Here is a 22832-nt window from a genome sequence, read left to right on the forward strand (position 1 = left end):
TCTCTCTCTCTCTGTCTCTGTCTCTCTGTCTCTCTCTCTCTCTCTCTCTCTCTCTCTCTCTCTGTCTCTCTCTCTCCTGGTTCTCCCAAAACTTGAAGACAGTTATGCATCACTGCTGAATCTTCTCTTCTCTGGAATAAACCTCCATTCTTTCCAGCAGTTGCCATAGAGTATGATCTCCATATGGTGTAGAGTGCAGGATTTGGAGTCAGGGGTTCATATGTGAAGGTTGCTTCCCCTCTATGAGTTCTCTCATCAGCAAAATGGGGTCTTTGGACCAGATAATCTCAATGGGGTTTTACAGCTAAATCCTATGATGCTCTGGTGCCAGGAAAAATGAGATAAGGGGAAAGGACTAGGGGAAATGTGAGAAGGGGTGTATCACATTCATGGTGAGACCCCACATTCATGAAGGGAGGTACTATCTCAGCTGGACAATGAATAAAAGTAGGAACTTTCACAGATAAGGATGAGGGAGTCTATTCCAGGAGTGGGGGCTGATAAGATCAAAGGTCCAGAGATCGGAGAAATGAAGACAACAATGGGGGACACGGGCTAGTCCAGTTTGGCCAGGAGGAGAATGTAAGAAACAGGGGTTGTTGAGATAAAACTGGAAAGGTAGGTTGTTGCTAAACTGCAGAGGCCCTAATTGCCAGACTTTATTGAATGAGGACAGCTAGGTGGTGCTATAGTGGATCTGGCCCTTGGAGTCAGGAAGACACGTCCCTGAGTTCAAATCTGACCTCAGATGCTTCCTATCTGTGTTACCCTGGGTAAGTCACTTAACCTTGTTTGCCTCAGTTTCCTCATCTGTAGAATAAGCTGGAGAAGAAAATGGCAAACCACTCCAGTACCTTTGCCAATTAAACCCCAAATAGGGTCACACAAAGTCCAACATGACTGAAATGACTGAACAACTACAACACTTTGTTAGATATACAACAGGGAGCCATTAAAGGTTTTTCAGTGAGGGAAGGACTCTGTAAAATGGGACCTGATGATCCCTAAGTTTCTTTCCAGTTCTGAGGTTCAAAGATTCTACAAACTCAATTCAAAGAATGAAATTTTTATTGAGTATCTGCTAAGACTGGGTTGACTCAAAAATACAAGGTACATTCCTCCTTGCAGTCTAGTTAGGGAGATGAAGAAGAAAAGTTAGACAAGAGAGAATATTGGAGACTGGAGTAATCAGGGAAGGCTTCCAGGAGAAGGAGGACTACAAATGCTTCTTTCTCCAGGGGTACTTGCTGAGAGCACCATTTCAGCGCTAAGCAGTCCAATGGACAGTTTAATCCTGAAAGGAGAACACCATTTCTCAGGCCTCTCTAGGCTGTCTCCCCCTCCCCTAAGACCCTATTTTCCGTGGCCTGGCTTACTTGCCCTGCTGGAGCCTCCCAGGGAAAGGCCACTCAGCGCTTCCCCAGCTGGGCCCGGAGGTCTCTCAGCTCAGCCCGATGAATGCTGTTCCCACCACACACGATGACCACGACGGAGCACAGTGAGGGGCTGAGGTGGCCTTCAGCTTGGAGCCGGCCCAGACAGCCCGAATAGATGGCAGCTAATGCAGCCCCACAGGCTGGTTCCACCAGCATCCTTTCATCATCTGTGGCCGGCAGGGACGATGAGGTCAGGGGTGCAGGAAGACAGGACAGTGAAATAGGGAAAGAGAGGTACCAAGAACCTGTCAGGACTCAGCACAAGGTACCACCATGTTCCACTGAATCCTCAATGGTTCCTTATGCCATAGCCCATGCTGGTAGCTAGTTGGTACAGTGTATATAGCACCAAACCTAGAGTCAGAGAGACCTGAGTTCAAATCCTACTGTAGGGGCTTACTAGCTGTGAGACCCTGGACAAGTCACTTAACCTCTGTTGGACTCAGTTTCCTCATCTGTAAAATGAGGATGATAATAGTACCTTCCCCCCCAGGTAAATAGGTTACAAGGATAAAACAAGATACTGTTTCTAAAACACTATTTAATACTAGCTATTATTATTTCCTGGAAAGGCTGGAACTCATCACCACCAAGGTATGGAATATGGAAACAGCAAGACCACACCCAAGAAATCAAAAGATAATAAGGAAATGTCAGCTCTGGGGTGTAATTTCAGGGAAGTATTTTGAGATCAGGGAGCAGTTCTCAACAACCCTCAAGTCATAGGCCTGGGTGGCCAACTAGTCTGCCTACAGCAAGGCTAACCTTCCTAACACACTCACCAAGGAAGCATTCAAGGGCCTGAATGGCTTCCTCATCGTCCACCACCTCCGAGATGATCTGGCACTCACGGGCACACTCCAGCGCGCGGGCACACACTGTCTTGGCACCCAGACATTTTGCCAGGCTGGGGAAAGAAAAAAAGACTAATTCTAATCAACTCTCCCAATGTGAGAAAGACACAGTTCATGGGTCATAGAAAGTGTGCCACAATGGAAAGGGAGTTGTGTTTGGAAAGCAAGTACCAGGGCTGGGTGTGGGGGGGAAGGGTGGGGTTCCAAAGCCCAGGTCTGCCTCTTAATAGCTGTGTGATCTTAGACAAGTCACTTTAACACTCTAGGCCTCCACTATAAAATGAGATGGTTGGACTGGACGGTCTCTGAGGTCCTACTACTATGATCTTTTGAAGAGACCATAGATATTATCTAAGTCAATTCCTTTATTGTTCCTTTACATAGGTACATATGTAATTATGCTTAAGGATCAGGAACTGGAAGGGGTCCCAGAGGCCATCTAGTTCAACCCTCTCATTTTACAGATGAGGAAAGTGAGACCCAGAGAAGGAAAGGGATCTTCTGGGAGCAACACAGCCCCCTGAAAGTCAGGCAATGCCCACCTGGTAATGTCAGGCAAGGTGATGAGTCTCCCAGCTCGAATGGCTTGATTAAAGCTGTCAGCCCCCCGGGTCTCCATGGCGATGATGGGCACATCCTGCCATCCCACCTCCTTCATTCCTGCCACAACACCAGCCAGGAGGCCCCCACCCCCCACAGAAAGAATGATGGCACCAGGCCGGGTACCCAGAGTATCCTTCAGCTCATGAATCATGCTTCCATGGCCTTCCCTAGAGACAGGAGCAAGAAGAGAAAGGCCCCCATCACTACTACCACCACCACCACCCAACCAATGGCATATCTGAAGGAATCGGGAAGACCTGAGTTCAAATCCTGCCTCATATATTTACTACCCATATGACTGTAGGCAAATCACTCTGCCTCAGTTTCCACAACTGTAAAATAAGTTAGTCAATAAAAATTTATGAAGTACCTATAATGTGCTTGATTGAACACATATTATTAAGCATCTACTATGTGCTACCAGGCACTGTAGAAGGCATGATAAACATATTAAAAATGGAAAGACAGTCCCTGCCCTCAAGGAGCTTACAACCTAATAGGGATAAGAATAACCCCTACCTCAGAGGTTGTTGTTAGGATCAAATGAGACAATGTTTGTAAAATACTTTGTAAATCGAAAAGTGATATAAAATATTGTTGTTGATGATGATGAAGATGATGGTGGTGGTGATGAGGATGAGAAAGACAGAGCTCTAGAATGCCAGGGCTGGGAAGAACCTTAGAATATGGAATATTAGGGCTGAGAGGGACCTTAGCGACCTCCTCATTTTACAAAAGGAAAATTGAGACCCAGGCTCGAGGGCCAGCCACATTCATGGTCACATGCCAGTTTGTCTCAGAATCAGGACTAAAATCCAGGTTTCCCAGATCCCAACCCAGAGCCCTTCTCATTGTACCAAACTGTCATAGAAACATAACCTGGTACTCAGATGGCCAAGTTAATGGCTTTGTGCCCCAGTCCAATTCCCCCTTCCTAAAACATTTCTAATGTCAGCAGTCCACAGCCAAGTTGCAGAGCAAAAGGAGAGAGAGAAGTGTCTGAATCCCCTGGATAATCTGAATAGTAGTGAATCAGTTTCTAATGAGAGCTGACCATAAATCCAGGAGCTAAATATTGGAGGATCAAGGGACAGAGCTGGGAAAGGGAAAGGGGCCCATAGTTACCAGATCAGTGGGTGGTCAAAGGGGTGAACGCTGACCCAACCATTCATTTTTACCAACTCCTGGGCCTTCAGATTGGCATCATCCCATACCTACAGGAAAATGGACAGAATTAATCAATGAATTAAAAGGCACTTACTAAGAATCTAAGACTCATCTAAGTGAGAGGGGGAAAAAAATATGGAGTAATCAGGGACTTATAACCTAATCATATCATCCAGGCTAGTAGGATATAGGAGGGAGAGAGGGAGAGGTGACGTCTGGGTCAGGGATTCAGACTCTAAAGATCTTAATGGAGACACTGGGGCCAGGCTGTAAGCCAGTGGTTAAAGCCACTTGGGGATTCCTATGGTCAATGGACATTGATATTTAGGCTGTGTCCCAAATCTGCCTCTTCTTACTCCTTCTCCCCTAATTTAGACTCAACTGACTTGAAAACAAGTGGAGATATGTTTAGCAGCTTTTTTCCCACTTCTAATCCATCCTACAGTATATGAATGAATGCTATAGCACTGTAATGAACATGAAGAATCCAGAGAAGTATGAGAAGACTTCTATGAACTGATGCACAGGGAAGTGAGTAAATGCAGGCAGACAAGGCACATGTTAACAACAGACAATCCCGATGGAAAGAATGATGATAAAGAAAAAACAACAATAAAATGAGATAAAGTTATAATGACAAATCTTCGCCTCAAAGAAGATCTGCAAGATTTTGCTTCCCTCCTTTCTTTGTAGAGGAAGAGAACTACAGGCGTAGATCACTGCCTATAGATGCTGGACTTGATTGATTGTTCATTTTTCTGAACTGGTCTTTATTTTCCTCTTTTCTATTCTCATTTTTTAAAAAAGGTAGTCCTCTGGGTGGCAGTGGAGAGAGATGCTGGGAAGTGAGGATGATTTAAAAACAGATAGAGGGTTGGGTCTGGAGTCAGGAAGATCTGAGTTCAAATCTGGCCTCAGACACTTACTAGCTGTGTGATTTTGAGTAACTTATTTAACCTGGTTTACCTCAGTTTACTCATCTCTAAAATGAGCTGGAGAAGGAAATGGCAAACCACTCCATTGTCTTTGCCAAGAAAACCCCAAGTGGGGTCTGGAAAACCAGACATAACTGAAATGACTAAACAACAAACAAAAAGGACAAGAGGAAAATGTCCCCAATTTTTTGGTAAAAAATTGGCTGGAACCATCCTTACTAAAAACCAGCAAATGTTTTGTTAGTTTACTAAACAAATATTTATTGGTCACACACAAGTCCTGTTCAAGGACCTGTCAACAAAGCAGAAGGCATCGTGGTACAGTGGGGATAGCATTAGATATAGAGTCTGGGGAGAGGTATTCTAAAATTCCCTCTGATGATCACCAGTTAGGTGACCATCAGCTTAAATTTTCCTTCTTACACACTTAAGCTTTCTGGGTGTCAGTTTCCTTATCTGTAAAATAGGGATAACAATATTCTTTACATGTTACCTTTATTCAATAGAATTAATTAATCAATTCAATAGATTAATTATCAATAGAAGTTAATTTGTCAATAGGATAAAGGCAGTATGATATAATCCAATACCTGTCCGACTCTTCTCAAAGGGTAGTTGTGAGGCTAATGTATGTGAAGCCTTTTATAAAATATCCTAGAGCTGGTTTCTGCCCTCAGGGAGCTTATAGTCAAATCAATAAGAATTTACTAAATGCCTCTAATTTATTAAATACATGGGAAACAAAGAAAGACAAAGATGGTCCCTTCCTTCTAGGCACTCAATCTAATCCCAACAGCTAAGTCCAAGCAAGATATAGAAAGGTGATTAACAGACGGGAAACATTGGGGTAAGAGAATTCTACTTCCAAAGCATTAGAGACCAAGAAGAGGGTAAACTGTGGGACCCCCAGTACACTAGTTCAGCGAACTCCTATCTTGTTCACCCGTTTCAAGCATTTGGGGAATTCTTTGATCAAGTAATCAAAAAATTCTGCTGGTTCTAAATGACTTTAATTTACAATCGATGACAAAGGCACTACTATTTTCCCCCTGTAAATTATAATGTTTGAGGAGAGACCCGGATCTGAGATTTCCTTGATAAAGGGATTCCCATACAAAAACTCCATCTGCCATTGAAGAGTGGCTACTGGTCTGCAAATTAAACCCCAGTGAGTTAACTGGGGCTTTAAGAGGTTCAGTGATTTAAGGATAGTAGATTTAGAAGTTGAGACCATTAAGAGGAACCCCTTCATTTCACAGATGAAGAACCAGGAAAGTGAACTAAAGTCACACAATTATTTTTTTTTTAAAGCAATCGGGGTTAAGTAACTTGCTCAAGGTTACACAGCCAGTTATTTCTGGGTGTGGTGCCGAGTATCTGAGCCTGGATTTGATCCAGGTCATCCCGACACTGGAGCCAGTGCTCTTACACACCAAGCCACCTGGCCACCCCATGTCACACAATTATTAAGTATCTGAGACAGAATTCAAGATCAGGTCTTCCTGATTCCAAATCCAGGGCGCTAACCCTTGCATCACCTAACTTCAACAGTCACTCTTTTTTACCCATGTGTTGTTTGGAAGTAAATATGATGCTGCTGGTCACGAATTTTTTGTGTGATCTGATTCTGACAAGTGGTCCTGGTCCAAATAAAGAAAGGTAAGAAGAAGCCAGTGGCAGAACATGGCACACAAAGATGCATTTTAGTTGGACTAGTTGAAGTGCCCTCCCATGTGGAGGCAGAGGAATGAGGTCACTTGTAACCTGAGGACAAGAGGCTGGGCAAAGCTGGGGGAGGATTAGCCATGGAATAGGCATGGCCTCTCCTAATGCCCCTTGGGAAGACCATCCCCTCTACAGCATAAAAAGAGGATGGCAATATCTGTAATATTTACAGGCTGTTATAGGGCTCAAACGGCCGAGAAAAGAGAAGTCAAACACTGGGTATTCCTGCAAGTACAGAAATGTTGGCCATTATTACAATATTAGGTACTGTGTATAATGTACATAGGATTGTATAGTGTACGGTATTGTGTACTAAGTACTATGTACCATATTACAGTATTATTACACTATAATTATTATATTTTATGATTAAATTAACAAATCTAATTCTAAGAGAGGCCTAGATAGAAAGCAAAACTTAAGTCAGATGGGTCTGCTTCTAATTCCCATCTCTTACACATACCAACTGTGTGACTTTGGCCAAGTCTTCTACTGTCTCAGGACCCCAGGTTATTCTCTTAAGACTAGTGGTTGTAAGGCAAATACATTCTACTTGGGTAAAGGGAGTTCCCTCACCAGAAACTGCTCACAACAATAAAGTCACAGGCCCAATAAAATACCACCAGTATACTTCTGTGACTGAAGAGGCTTAGGACATAACAGGTAGCAAGAGAGATTCCAGCTGCCTCCAGGCCCTCCCAACTTCCCAGTGGGCTGTGCATTGCAGGAGCCTTCTATTACCTTCCCCACCATCTGCACTTCAGACCCCTCCCTCTCCAGCCTCTGAAGAATAGTTGAGTTGGCACCCTTGGGCAACACAATGGTGGCTGGGATGCCCAGTTTTCTGGCAGCATAAGCAGCAGCCACACCTGCATTTCCCCCTGTGGAAGCAATGAAAGAGTTAAGGGATCATACATAGTTGGTCTGACATTTACATGTACTTAGTAAGGGAGAATATGGGAGAAGATGAAGGCTGAGAAGGAAGCTGCCATCTTAGTAAAGGACTCTTTTAGACACTCTTTTAGTGTGAGCATAGGAGTTAAGATGTCTTCCAAAAGGGAGCTATGGGATTCATATGTATTCAGAGCTTCTCCTCCCCAATCAACCCAACACTCTGGGATCAAAGTATCACAGTATTTCAAGCTATAAGAGATCTTAGAGATCATTTAGTCCAACTCCTTCATTTTACAAATGAGGAATCAGAAACCCAGAGAAGCTGTGACTTGTGCAAGGTCACACAGGTAGTAGAAGATCCAGGGTTTGAACCCAACTCCTCCTGTACTACCTTTTCTTCCTCCCAGTTCTCTTCCAGCTTCTTTCTATCAAAAAACATTTATTAAGCACCTACTCTGTGCCAAGCACTACACTAAGCAATGGAGAAACAAAGAGAGGTAAGAGATAATTCTTTCCCTCAAAGAGCATACAGTCTAATGGGAGTGATGTAACATGCAACCAGTTTTGTACAAAGAGACTGTATATACATATGATTAATTGAAGTTAATCAACAAAAGGATCAATGGGAATGAACTGATAGTGAAAGGTTTCTCATAGAAGGTAGGGTTTTAGTTGTAATGGCCTCATTTTTTTTTCAGTAAAATATGACGCAAGCTTCTCAGGAAAGGTAGGGGGAGGGGAAGCCATGACTGATTTGAAAAGAGCTACTATGGTGAGTGGGATAGTCTGTTAATTAGAGAGGTGTAAAAGGATTGCCAAGTAGCAGTGAGAGTCAGGTTGATTTAATATTTAAATTTAAAGAAAACTTGATATAAACTGATAGGAGACTCAGTATGGTGAAATGATTTTCTCTACCTTCGTTCAACACCATATATGAGGGTGTAAAGATAGTGTATGTCAGGACTGATCCAAGGCTGAGGCATGACAGGGCATAATCAGTGATACGATATGATAAGATGGCAAATGACTCAATAAGAGGGCTTATTGTTAAAATGAATTAGTTCACTGAGGGGGTCAAGATGGAGAATGGAGAAGAGTGTGGTTAGTGTAGGAATGTCAGCCTGAGAGAGAATGAAAGCTCAAGGGATTGGAAATCCCAATATGATCAAAAAACAGCCAGAGGGAGAGACAGAGAGCCAATAGATTGCGATCAGATAAGGGAATTTCCAAATTTATGAACAGAGGTGATGCATTTGTGGGTTATGGGAAGATGGAGAGTATGACCATCTTTTGTGTATGACTGAGGTGGGGTAGAGGAGTAGATCATGGAGGTATAGGTGTTTGAAGGGGAAGTCAAGCCATTTTTCGAAATGCCCTCCCTGAATTTTTCTTAAAGTACATTAAGAGAGCTAAATTGTCCACAGCAAGAAAGATATGATGGTCCTTCTGTACTCTGCCAAGATCAGGACATATCTACAGTATTTGTATTCAGTTTGGGGCACTGTGGGATAAGACTATTGACAAACGGGAGATCGTCCATAAAAGGAAGCCTAAGGAGCTGATGACAAAACCATAGCATATGAGAATGAACTGAAGGAACTTAGAATGTTTAACTTGAGGAAGATTAGATTTGTGGGGTGGGGGCATGATGATAGCTGTTTTCAAATATCTGAAGGTCTGTCAAGTGGAAGAGTCAATCAACAACCAGCAAGCATTTATTAAGTGATTACTATATACTAGGCACTGTTCTAAGCACTGGGAATACACAGAAAAAGGAAAAACAAAAACGCCCCTCACATTCTAATGGATTGGATGCATTCTACTCAGCCCCAGAATTGGGTAGAAGTGGGGGAGAAAGTGATAGCAAGGTACCTTTCAGTTCAATATAAGGGAAGACTTCCTAAGAACAAAAGTTGCTCAAAAATAGGATGGGGTGAGGGGCGACCAGGTAGCACAGCAAATAAGAGCACCGGCTCCAGTGTTGAGAAGACCTGGAGATCGAATCCCGGGCTCAGACACTTAGCACCCACCCAGAAACACCTGGCCGTGTAACCTTGAGCAAGTTACTTAACCCCAATTGCTTAGGGGCAGCCAGGTGGCTCAGTGAGTAAGAGCACCGGCTCCAGTGTTGGGACGACCTGGAGATCGAATCCCGGGCTCAGACACTCAGCACCACACCCAGAAATAACTGGCCGTGTAACCTTGAGCAAGTTACTTAACCCCGATTGCTCAAAAAAAAAAAAAAAAAGGATGGGGTGCCTTGGGAGGTGGTGAAGTGCCCGTAGCTAGGGGTCTTCAAGATAGGTATAGATGGCTGTGATAAACATGTTGTAGAGGGATTCTGAGCTAGGGGATGGGCTGGGTGAGATGACTTCTGAGATCCTTTCCCACTCTGAGATTCTACTTTTCTCTCGGTCTCTCCAGATTTCTTCCAAAACTCTTCCCTCAGACCTTTCTCCAAGAATTTTTAACCAAATAAGGGAGAGAAGTGATGACAAAAGCTAAAACAAAGCTTTTCAAATCCATGAAATTGAAAAGTTTTCACATGAACAAAATCAATGCAGTCAGACTAAGAAGAGAAGCTCTTAACTGGGAAAAAAAATCTTTGCAACAAATATCTTTGATAAATATCTCACTACCAAGACATATAAGGAATTAACATAAATAAAACAAAACTGAAAGCCATTCCCCAGTGTTAGTGGTCAAAAGATATGAAAAAATGATTGCCAAAAGAATTGCAAACTACAAACAACAATATGGATGGCTCTGAATCATTTATAATAAATGAATATTAAAACCATTCCCCACTCTCTTACCCAACTTCACCTTATGATATTCCTTTAATGTTCCTTAACTTCTCTTTCCAAATTGTCCCTGTAACTCAACAACTCTTTCCATCAGTCTTCTCTAATCTCTCCTCCGAATCTCTCACCTCCAATCCCTTTCCACAGTCTCTTCACCTCAATCTCGACCCCAACCTATTGTCCAAATATCCATAAACCTCTCCTCCCCCTGTTCTATTATCCTATGCCCCGAAGGAATAAGGGGGAATCTATAAGGTATCCCCATCCCCAGACTCCAGTTCTGTGGACACTGTAGGAGTTCCCACTTCTTACCCACTCCTTCATTCTTAGGATGCCCAAGAAGACTCAGGGATAGGGAATATTAGCTCACCTGAGGAACACACCAAGTGTTTGCAACCCTTCTTGACCATCTGTGGAAAGAAGAAAAGGAGTGCAGTGATGTGGAATCATGTGGAATTTATGTATGAGATACTGACCTTTTCAGCTACACATACATAGATACCCATAAAGGACACAAATGAACACACTGTTTTAAAAAAATATTTATATCTTTTGTTCTTATATAACCTTTATTTTTTTAATATATCCCTCCCCACTCCCTTATCCAGGAAGTTATCTCCTGTACCAAAAAAAAAGAAAAGAAAAAGAAAGAAGAGAAGACAAGACAAGAAGAGAAAAGGAAGAAAGAAAAAGAAAAAAAAATCAGGCAAAACTAAGCAACACATCACCCAAGCCTGATGATATAGACTAAAGACTCATAGTCCCTTACCTTGAAAATAAGAACAATTCAATCATGTACACATGGGAACACACACTCTTATCCAGTCATATGCATCTATTCTCTTTACCATACCCCTCCCTTCCCCAACTATATCTGGAAAGCATCATTTTAAGCCTCAAGAGCAGCAGCTAAAGTAGTTTCCTATAAGTGGTGCCTAGTCTTCCATACACATAACCCAAGGCAAGAAAGGGACCATAGTATCATAGGCTTCAAGCAGGAATGAACCTTAGAGACCACCTAGCTTAACCCCCTTATTTGACAATTGAGGAAACTGGAAACTGAGGCCTAGGTGACTTGCTCAGTGTCATGTAGGCAGTGCGTATAAAGTCACAAATCTAGAGATCATCTTGCTCACCTCTGCCATTTTATAGTTAAGGAAACTGAGGCCAAGAGAGGTGAGATGGCTTGTCCAAAGTCACAAAAGGAGTACATGATGGGGCTTGGATTTACACCATAGTCCTCTCATTATCTAGTGTGGCATTGGGTGGGTAGGGGAAGGGGGAGAGAACCAGGAAGACTTAGAAGAAATCTGACTTCTCTACTCTTTTTGGGGAGGGAAAAAGTGACCATGATCTAAATCCCTAGAAATTCCACACCCTCACATAGCTTCCTAATCCCTAGGCATTGTCCCAGATTCCCAGCCCACCTGGGTTACAGACACTAAGGAACATCACAACCTCTCTGCCCCAGAATCCTTGAAATCTGTTCGCCCCTGGGATGAGAGTCTAACTAGATCAAGGGAAGCTAGAGTTCTGAACACCTCCCCAACTATCCACCCACACAGACACCCTTGCCAGATCCCTTTATGCCAGACATCTTTCCCCTTTCACCCAAAATCTTTATTTCTCCCTTCCTGCCTAGATACCTTAAAGCCTGCCCTCTGGACCAAAGCTCCTCACCTCCTGGCAGAAGTGCCCTATGCCCCTGATCTTGAAGGAGCCAGTAGGCTGGACATTCTCGAGCTTTAGGAAGACAGTTGTTCCTGCAACCGCCGAGAGTGCACAGCTTTCCAGGAGAGGGGTGACAATGTGGAGATGCCTCTGTTCCTCAAGACCTTTCTTCTGAGAACTGTCCATCATGGAGCCTTACCTACAAAACCTGACCAACAAAAAGACAGATGTCAACCAAGAATGGGCCCACCAAACATAGGCACCACTCAGTGGGAAACAGGGAGAATTGCCCTGGCCCAGCACCTCAGGCTCCTTCTGATTCTAGCGCAGCTGCTCACTGTCTAGGTGACCTTGGCCAAATCACCTCCTCTCTGGGCCTCAGTTTCCTCCCCTGTAAAATATAGGGGAGTTCTTGAAGTTCTGTTCTAGGTCTAAGAGTCTATGATTTTACATGAAAAGGTAGGAAGCAGAGAGAAAGGTTTGGAAGGAAGCAGAGAAAAAAGATAAGGCAATGGGAAAGAGACAGGGGATAGAATAATGAAATCAGCATTGGATTTGAAGTCAGGAGACCGGTGTTCAGATCTTAAATTTGCCAGTCATTACCTGCATGTCCCCAGGCAAGTCACTTTCCCTCTCTGGATCTCAATTTCCTCCTTTAAAAACTGGGAAAGTTGGAATAGATGATTCCTAAAGTTCCTGCCAAGAACTGGCCTCAGCTTAAGCCAGGAATATTTGATTTCAAGTTCAACCTTTCATTCATGTGACCCTGGGCAAATCACTTAACCTTTCACTGTTCTAAGAAACTCTCCATATTGTAAGACTGCTCTGCAGAGAAAGTGCCAGCCTGCACTGGCAGAGGGAATTTTCTCTTCTAAGAGTCCCCTAAACCCATGAAATCATAAGTCCAGTCCCTGGGCCAGTGCCTCTTATCCTAAGAGGGGAAATGGAAGGGACCATTAGATATTAGAGGCAAGAGATCAGAGAGACTGAGTACAGCAAGAGAGACAGAGACAGGAAGAAAGAGACAAAGATGGAGACAGAGAATTTTATAAAGGCAAAAAGACAGAAAAAGAGAGACAGAGGCAAATGGAGGCAGGCAGAGGGGGAACAGAAGAGACAGAGACAGAAAAAGAGCGTCACAGAGAGAGACAGTAAAAAAAAAAAGATGGGGGAGGGGAAGAAGAAAAGAGTTCAGAAGAAGAAGGCAACAACAGCAGAGAAATGAGAAAAAGAGAGGGCAAGAGGACAGACTAAGAAAGAATTCTGGGAGATGAAAGACTGACCACTCCACTCAGCAATCACTACAGGGGTCTCCAGGGCTCCCTAAGAGCTCTCCTCCTGAACCTCTTCAATCCCTGGTCTCCTCTCCTCTCTGGACTGCCTTCCCATTTCAGGGGGGATGCTGGGGGCTGGCTCCTGTTACTTTGCTTCCCACAGACTCCAGGTTCCAGGCTCCCCTCTTTCAGAGCCTTGGTCCCTCCCCTGTGGGCTCAGGCACAGCCCCCATGTGGCCTTTTCTGCCTGGAGATCTGAATGGCCCAGGACCAAGGTCTCCCATCCCCCATCTACACCAGGAGCCAAGAGCCCAGGCCAGAGTGGGGAAGGAACCACCTCCTACAAGTAAGGGGTCCTAGCAGTTCTAGATCTCAAACTATACCACAAAGAAGTCATAATCCCACAATTTGGTACTAATTAAAAATAGAGTGATCATTGGAACAGATCAGGATCACACCATACAGAAGCAAGCAAATACAGCATCAGCATTTTCAGTAACCCAAAGACCCAGTTACTGGGGTAAAGACTCACAATTACACAAAAACTGCTTGAAAACTGGAAAGAAGCAGTTTGATAGAAACTGGCATTAGACCAACATCTCATACTGAATACTAAGAGAAACTCCAAATGGATGCATAACTTGGACATTTTGAAACAGGGTCATCAGCACATTGGAGGAGCAAGGACAAGTAACTTTTCAGATCATTGGATAGGGGAATAATTCATCACCAAACAGGATATAGAGAGGTTCACAGAAAATTAAATGGACAGTTTTGATTATGTGAAATTGAAAAGATTTTTCAAAACAAATCTAATGCAATTAAAATTAGAAGGGAAACAGGTGAGTGGGGGGAAAGCTTTGTAGTAAATTTCTCTGATGAAGGTCTCATGTCCAAGATATATAATCCACCAGCTCAAATTTATAGGAACAAGAGGCATCCCCCAATAGATAAGACAAAGGATATCTAGCAACAGGCAATTTTCAAAGGAAGAAACCCAAGTTATCAATAATCATATGAAAAATGCTCCAACACACTAATAATTAGAGAAATGTTGATTAAAGCAACTCTACAGTTCTGCCTTGTACCCCGCCACTGACAAAGGTGACCCCCAAAATGGTAAATGACAGATGATAGAGAGCCGGGCAAAAACAGGCACATTAACACACTGTTCATAGAGCCATGAACTGGTCCAGACATTCTGGAAAGTAATTTGGAAATGTGCCCTGAAAGTCACTAAACTATGACCCAACTATATCATTTCTAGGCTTGTACCCCTAAAGAAATCAAAGAAAGAAGAAAAGTACCCGTATGTACAAAATATTTATAGCAACTCTTTTCATAGCAATCTCCAAACTGGAAACTAAGAGGGTATTGACTTAATGGAGAAGGTGTCACGGTGGATACTTTGTAGCAAGAAAGTTCCAAAATTCATGCCTCAGACACTTAGGAGCTCTATTACTTGGTAGCTGGAAAATCTGGGTAAAATTTTTTTGACATTCCCTTTATACCAAAGAAGTCTGATTTTTTTCATTTTCTTTTATGGGATGTTTACAGGACATTATTGTAAATGTTGGGTTAAGTGTTTGGTTACAGGCTCTGTGTCATCTGCTGGCTTTTGTGTGTTGTCTGCAGTTTACACAAAACTTCCAAAAATTTCCCATTTAATTTCTTATGTCAACAAGAAATATATGAAAACCCCATGCGATAAGTTGAGATATGGAAGGAATAACTGTACAAGTGTTTTTGGGAGCCACTAGGTGGCACCATAGTGCACAGGGCAACAGACCTGGAGTCTTGTAGAGACCTGAATTCAGTTTCACCTCAGACACTTACTGTGTGAACCTGTGCAAGAGTCACCTATCCTCCATTTGCTTCAGTTTTCTCATCTATAAAATGGGGATAATAATAGCACATACCTCCCAGAGTTGTTGTGAGGATCAAATGGGATAATAATCGATCTTTGTAAAGCACAGTGCCCAGCACAACTAAAAAGGACCTCACAGAAGGGAGAAAAGGAGAAAGAAATTATAAATGGAAAAGGGGGAAGAAAATCTTTCCTCACAGATCTAGAAATGGAAGGGACCTTATAAGTCATCTAGTTTATTCATTTTACAGATAGGGAAACTGAGGCTTAATAATGTTAAGTGAGTTTTCTATGGCAAAATTGCTGGTAGTTATCAAAAGCAGTATTTGAACCAGGCACACTGTTGTTCTGTCATTCCACTCATGTCCAACTCTCCATGACACCATTTGGGGTTTTCTTGGCAAAGATGCTGGAGCAGTTTGCCATTTCCTTCTCCAGCTCATTTTACAGATGAGGAAACTGAGGCAAACAGGGTGAAGTGACTTGCCCAGGGTCACACAGCTAGTAAGTGTCTGAGGCTGGATTTGAACTCACAAAGAAGAGTCTTCCTGACTCCAAGCCTAGCACTCTATTCACTGGATTTAATAAAGGTTTGTTGATTGATCCTACCCCTCCAAAGAGCTCCCTGAGAAGAAACGTTTTCCCTTGATGGAGATTGGTGCCAAGTCTGTACCTTATAGTCTAGGACAGAGCCAGCATGTGTCAAAGATGAAACTTGAGCCCAGATCCTCTGCTGACTACAAGACCTGCTTCCTTTTCCCACTATTCCAAATTGTCAGACTGCAAAAGGTAAACAAAACCAGTCTAGGGCTATAGGGAATGTGGCAGATGAAGAATTCTGAGAATTGTGAGAAGACTTATATGAACTGATTGCAGGAGAGGAAGAAATCAAAACAGGAAAACAATATGCAGGGTAGCTACAAAAATGTTTATAACTACAAAGATAACTATAAATATTACAACACTATAGAGTTTCAAAATTCAGGTCAAGACAACAGACAACATTGATGCCTTTCAGTTAAAGTAAATCTTTCTCCTGATGATAGGAAAACTATGAAAGAAGAAATGGATTTGTGTTATTATTCCCTCACAAACCCTCTTTTAGGTGGCTTTGCTTGGATGTTTTCAGGGAATTTACTTTGGAAAAGGGTTGTTTGTGTAATTGTTAGGCCAATGAAAAGTATCAATCAAAACTTGTATTAAAACATTCTTCTTCCGGAGCCTGCTGCCTGCCTTCTGTTCTCAGTCACCAGGTTTGGAAAGATGGAGGAGAGAAAGGAAAAGCCATAGAAAGATGCAGATCATAGCTTTATAACTTGAAGGGAACGTGGGGGTCATCTAGTCAAAATCTCTCATTTTATGGATGAGAAAACTGAAGCTCAGAGGTCACACAGAAAGTAAGCGAAGGCAAGATTTGATCCCAGATCTTTTGACATTAGATTGTGGTCTTCAGGGCAGGGACTTTCTTTTGCCTCTTTCTATATCCCCAGTATTGATCATAGTGTCTGGCACACAGTAGGTGCTTAATAAATGTTTAATCATTAATTGATAATTTAGAAATTGAACTATTAATTGATGAAAAACTCTTTGAGAGCTGGAACTCTTTTCCCTTTTTTTTTTTTTTTTTTTCCCCCCACAAAAAACGGTGTCTGGAAAATAGTAGGTGCTTAATATATGTTTAATTAATTAATATTAATTAACTAAAACTAGTAATTGATAAGTAAGTATTTGAGGGCTGGAGCTTTTTTCTTTTTTTTTTTTTTTTTGTATCCCCAGCACAAAACACGGTGTCTGGAAAATAGTAGGTGCTTAATATATGTTTATTGAATTGAATTGAATCAACTCCATATCTAGCATTCTTTTCTTCCAACTTTCTCATCTTGGTTGAAACTGTCATCCTGACCATCCTCCCCATTGAGTTCAGAGGAACGTAATCAAACAGCACCTAAAGTCCATGCTTCTGTTCTTACCAATCTCAAACCACCCTGAAGGTGGGGTTACCCCTAAGGCCCACGAAGTCACCTCCTCACTTCTCACCCACCTGCCCTCTTGAGCTTTGTGATCTCCAGGACAACTGAAGAACATTGGCCCCCTGACAAACTCTGTGGTCCTTGGGGAGGCACTCTCTCCTGAGCTTCAGTTTTTTCTAATGTAAGGGGGGTGGGGAGGTGCTCCTTATTTATGTGCCTCTAAAGGCCCCTCTCAGCCCTGGCATTCCAGCTCTGACATTCCTTGCTCTAAGGCCCCTCCCAATTTCAGGAAGGCTCCCTTGTAAAGGCTTCCAGTCTCTCCATTGCAGTGTGCCCAATCGGCCACTGTGTGGAGCCCTGCATCTCCCCTAGACACCACCTCCAAGCCAGGCTGTAAGTGCCTGGGGGGGGGGGGGAGGAACCATCATGCAAGCTGGTCTCGGGTCCAAACTGGACAGTTCCAGCTCCTTGGAGTTTGACCTTGTTTACTCACAAGGGATGATGACCTTGGACATTTTAGACTGAAAACAGCACCCTCCCCATCCTGTTTCTTCAGATGACCATTTGTGTGACCTGGGGCAAGCCACTGAATCATTTCAAGCCCCAGCTTTCATGTCCATAGATGAAGGTGTTGGATCAGATGGCATCTGAGGTCTCTTACATTCCCCTCTAGAGCCGTGAATCTTTGACCCTTCCAGAACCCCCAATTACAGGGCTTCCCAATGAATGATTAGCTAGAAATCAGAGGGTAGCCCAAGGGGCAACTTTTGTCCTCCATTCATTTTTTTGTTTATCTCATTGTGTTTTTAGGGACCCTTAGCATATCAAAAGTATGGGGGTGAGGACAGAGTACCAAGCTTGGGGTGCATGCAGCCCCAGTCATTAACTATGTGTGTGATGCAGGACTTAGCCTCTCTCTGGGCCTCTGTTGCCTCATCTGTAACATGGGGATAACAGTACCTCCTTCCCAGGGTTGGTTTGAGGATCAATGATTTAATATCTGTAAAACTCTTAGCATAGTTCCTGGTACACAATAAATAAACATAATAAATAAATAACATAAATGCTAGCTATTTTTATTAGATTGAAGAAGGAAATGACAAACCACTCCAATATCTTTACCAAGAAAACCCCAGATGGGGTCACAAACAGTCAAATATGACTGAAATGACTGAACAACAAAATTATGATTCACTATGACGCAATTTGTAAGCACAGTGGATGGAGCACGGGACCTGGAGTCAGGAATACATGGTTTGGGGTCCAGTCTCAGACATTTACTAGCAGTGTAACTCTTCTGTTTGCCTCAGTCTCTTTATCTGTAAAATGGCACCTACCTCCTGGGGAAGGGAAGGGAAGGATCAAATGAGATAATAATTATAAAGCTCTTTGCAAACCTCTTTTAAACAAAGCCCTACATCAATGTTAGATCTTGTTATTCTCAATTAACCTCAGAAACCAAAGAGCAGACCCCAGTAGAGTACATCTCTCTCTCTCCCCAACTCATCAAACACCATTTTGATGTGCTAACAGCTGGTGGTAAAGACAGCAACCATCAGTTAAATAAGCAGGATATTAGTTAAGATCAAATGTAAACAACTCTGTCCAGCAGTTAACTAGCTCTTTCAACCCATTGTACTATATATACACATGGTACTGATACAGCAGTTCAAGTAAAAAGGATTATGGGAGATGGCAGTGGGTCATCCTTTATTCCGCCATCTCCAATCATACTCCTTTCACAGTCTGGTCTCTCCCTATCTTTTTTCCTTTTTGGGAGGGGGAAGGCAGGGCAGTCGGGGTTAAGTGACTTGCCCAAGGTCACATGGCTTGTAAGTATTAAGTGTCTGATGCTAGATTTGAACTCAGGTCCTCCTGACTCCAGGGCAGGTTCTCCATTCACTGCACCACCTAGCCACCCCCTCTTCCTATATTTCAATAGGTGGATTTACACTTTTTTCCCTTCCACAAAGTCTACATCCAGTCTCCCTGGCCTCGTTTCTGCTGCTGACATAAGACATTCTATCTCTCATTTCCAGGCCTTTGCAAAGGCTTTTCCCCCTGCCTGGAATACCCTCCCTCCCCACCTCTACCTCAGCTCAAGCACTACCTTCAATATAAAATCTGCCCTTCCTCCTCCCTTAACAGCCTTCCTTATGTATTTGCATATGTATATATTGTCTCCCCCATGGCAATATAAGACTGTTATGTCTTTGTATCCCCAGCATGAGGGAACTGGCCTGCATGCTTAATTCGGTCCCGTACTCCCATGATCTTCCATGCTTTGGATTATATGTTCAGAGCTGGGCGGCTATCTCAACCAATACCCAGAGGTCATAGGAGGAGGTCACAGGGTCACAGACCCAGAGGTAGAGGCAAGCTCAGAGGTATCTAGCCCAAACATTTTACAGAGCAGGAAACTGAGACCCAGACAGATGAAGATCTAATTCTAATTAGAATTCCTAATAGGTAGTAAACCTCAAGGGACAGCAAAGTGGCAGAGGGACCACAGCCTGGAGTCAGGAAGGCTCATCTTCCCGAGTTCAAATCCAGCCTCAGCCCCTTACTATGTGATATTGGGCAGGTCACTTAAACCCTATTTGCCTCAATTTCCTCATCTGTAAAATGACCTGGAGAAGGAAAAGGCAAACCACTCCAGTATCTCAGCCAAGAAAACCGTAAATGGGACATGACTGAAATGATTGGGGGAAAATTATTAAACTTCAGAGGCAAGATTTGAACCCAGGTGCTCTATGCCCAATTCCAGAGCTCACTCTATTTCCCCAAATTCTGTGGAAAGAACAAAACACTAACAGAAGAACTTGATTTGAGCCCTAGAAGCTCTGTTATACTCTCTGATTGCCTCAGACCTTTGGTCACTCAGTTCCCAAGAGACCCAATAAATAAAGATAACAACCCTTCCCCCTTTCTTCCTCCCTCCCAGAGTAGTGATATCAGAAAAGAAAGATTCTGAAATTTATTAAGTACAGGCTGGATCTAAAGAGTTCATCCAAAGGTCAGTTTAATTTTTCACAAGGTGCTGATAATCAGATCCAAAGCCTTTCATTTTACAAAAAAAGGAAACTGAGGCACGGAGAAAGTGATTATAGAGATAGCAGAGAGTCGTTAGTACTTATCTCAATAAAGTACCTACTAAATCCTGGGCCCACATCCAGACCACCCATCATCCCCTTACTCTCCCCCAGCCCTCTGGCTGAAGACGAAGAAGACAGAGCAGAGAGCCTCAAACCAGCTGGCTTCTCAGGGACCCCGGCCTACCCCCCGACATTTTTGAACAAGAGTGAAAATAGTTCTTTCCAGTGGATACCAGGGATGGGGGCTCCTTTCTAAAAATAAACCTCCAAATGACTGCTACCCCATGGGGTAGCACCCCAGCCCCAGGCCCAAAGTGTCCCTCAGTCCCTCTCTCCCCAGTCACTTAGACCACCTTTCCCATCATCAGTGAAGAATTCTATTATTTTCTAGAAATTTGCCCTGATATCTTCTGTATGGCCAAGCCTTTCCCCCTCCCTAAAAGTCAGCTGACAGTCAGTCAGTCAACAAACATTTATTCAATGTTTACAATCTACCAAACACTGTGTTAAGATCTGGAGATAAAAAAAAGATAAAAACAGTCCAGGGCCCCTCAAGCTGCTCCCCTCCCAAATTCTAGGGAGGCCCAGAGGCTTGGCTTACCTCACTGTAAACTAATTCCTGCTGGCCCTTCCCTCTGCCTCCTTCCTCAGGCTGCTGGCTCCCGGGTTACTGGCTCAGCTTCCTGCTGAGTTTAGCTGTTCAGCTCCTCCTCCTAGGTGAAAAGGCCACTTTGCTCAGGCCACTGGAAGACCGCCAGATCCAATGAAGAAAAATGACGGAGGGAGAAGAGGGAGAAAGAAACAGCTGGAGAACCCTCTAGAGACAGAGTAATAGGGGGGAAAGAATTTTGCATCTGGCCTCTGGACACCTGCCACTCAAACCCTGAAATTCTAGACCTGGAAGAGGCCCTAAGTGTAGAGACCTAAGGGACGAACCTCTTTCATGATGGTTTGATTTTTTTTTACAGTTGAGGAAACTGAGACAGGAATAAGTGACTTGACCAGGGTCACACAACTGGTGTCTCCATCAAGATTTTATCTCAGATCCTCCTTGATTCCAAGTCCAACAATCCTACCTACCCCATAAATCTTTTTTTTTTCTTTTCGCTTTCTTTTTTTTTTTCCTTTTTGGAGGGGAGAATGTAGGGCAATTGGGGTTAAGTGACTTGCCCAAGGTCACACAGCTAGTTTTTGTGTTAAGTGTCTGAGGTCAGATTTGAACTCAGGTCCTCCTGACTCCAGGGCCAGTACTCTATTCACTGCTCCACCTAGCCGCCCCCTTACTACATAAATCTCAATAAGAGACTTCTAGATGAGGAAACTGAAGCCACCAATTGTGTGGCTAGAAAGATCTGATCTTACTACAGAGGTCTTCTTCACCCCCTTCTCCCACTTTCATCAAGGAATCCCTCGACAGGTGTGTAGCTTTTTGATGAAGATTTTAGAGGATAGAAAAGCATCCTTTTCATCCACTTACCCTGCAGTTACTTTCTCTTATAAGTCAGTCCTGTAGGACAGTGGTTAGACTGAGGGCCTCAAGTCAGGAAAACCTGAGTTCAAATCTGACCTCAGATACTTACCTGGGAAAGTCCCTTCACCTCTGTTGGCCTCAGTTTCCTCTTCTGTAAAATGGGGATAATAATAGCACCTACCTGAGGCCATCTCATCTAATCCCTCTACCTTAAAGATAAGATACTAAGTACCTGAGACAGAATTGGAATCTGGAGCATCTTGACTCCAAGAAAGACAGAGGGAAGCAAGATTTCTACTTCCCTTTTCTTTTAGAATCTTTGCTTTAATAAATGTGTTGATGGAAGCAGAAATATTTCTGGATTTGGAATGTAATAACCTGTGAAAAATAATTGAAATGAAAAATAATTTAAATCCTGGATATGTGTGACTGTGAGCAATTAATTTCCCATCTCTAACCTTTAGTTGTTTTGTTTTGTTTTCATCTCTTCCATGAGAGGAATTAAATGACCCCCTAAGTTTTCTCCAGGCTCTAAATTTATGGTGTTATAAGAGGCTGGTTCCTGCTTAGAATCCATCACCTCTCTCAATTCAATTGTGAAAGAGAAGGAAGAAAGGATCAAGCGTTTATTAAGCACCTACTATGTACTAGACATTGTCTCCCTTGATCCTCACAACAACCGTGTGAGATAGGTGCTAATATGATCCCCATTTTTTTACACTTGAGGAAACTGAGGCAGGTACAAGTTAAGTGACTTGGCCAAGGTCACACAACTGGTGTCTCAACAAGATTTTATCTCAGATCTTCCTTGATTCCAAGTCCAGCACTTTTACCTACCCCATAAATCTCAATAAATGATTTATAGAATTCTTCAAAGAAATTGGGGTGGAGGTGGATTGATGGCCTCTAAGGTCCCTTCCAGTCTCAGTTTCCTTATTTGTAAAATGAAAGGGTTAGGTAGCTTTTTAAAATTTGTAAAGATTTAGAGCTGAAAAGAATCTTAGAAGCCACTTAATCACATGAATAATGAGGAAATATGTTTAATATAATTGTACATGTATAGCCC

General features: G+C 43.0%; 1 protein-coding gene across 3 annotated transcripts; it reads right to left on the reverse strand.

The window, feature by feature from the left end:
• Positions 1–1050: 1050 nt before the first annotated feature.
• On the reverse strand, positions 1051–21043 carry SDSL (serine dehydratase like). 3 transcript variants are annotated; one of them, XM_069081863.1, is made up of 9 exons: positions 20897–20991; positions 12099–12297; positions 10789–10828; positions 7462–7601; positions 4019–4107; positions 2833–3060; positions 2219–2343; positions 1377–1603; positions 1051–1294 (listed from the first exon to the last, which is right to left on the reverse strand). In XM_069081863.1, the coding sequence occupies exons 2-8, from the start codon at positions 12276–12278 to the stop codon at positions 1410–1412; spliced, it is 996 nt and encodes a 331-aa protein (XP_068937964.1). In that variant the 5' UTR covers positions 12279–12297; positions 20897–20991; the 3' UTR covers positions 1051–1294; positions 1377–1409. The 3 variants fall into 3 exon arrangements, with proteins under 3 accessions (XP_068937964.1, XP_068937965.1, XP_068937966.1); XM_069081864.1 differs by lacking the exon at positions 20897–20991 and adding an exon at positions 13373–13523; XM_069081865.1 differs by lacking the exon at positions 12099–12297 and having other exon boundaries at positions 20897–21043.
• Between the last annotated feature and the right edge of the window lie 1789 nt (positions 21044–22832).

Source organism: Petaurus breviceps, unplaced genomic scaffold (assembly GCF_028583685.1).
Source record: "Petaurus breviceps papuanus isolate PSGF00001 unplaced genomic scaffold, PetGlider_PUasm1.0 99, whole genome shotgun sequence".
Taxonomy (NCBI): domain Eukaryota; kingdom Metazoa; phylum Chordata; class Mammalia; order Diprotodontia; family Petauridae; genus Petaurus; species Petaurus breviceps.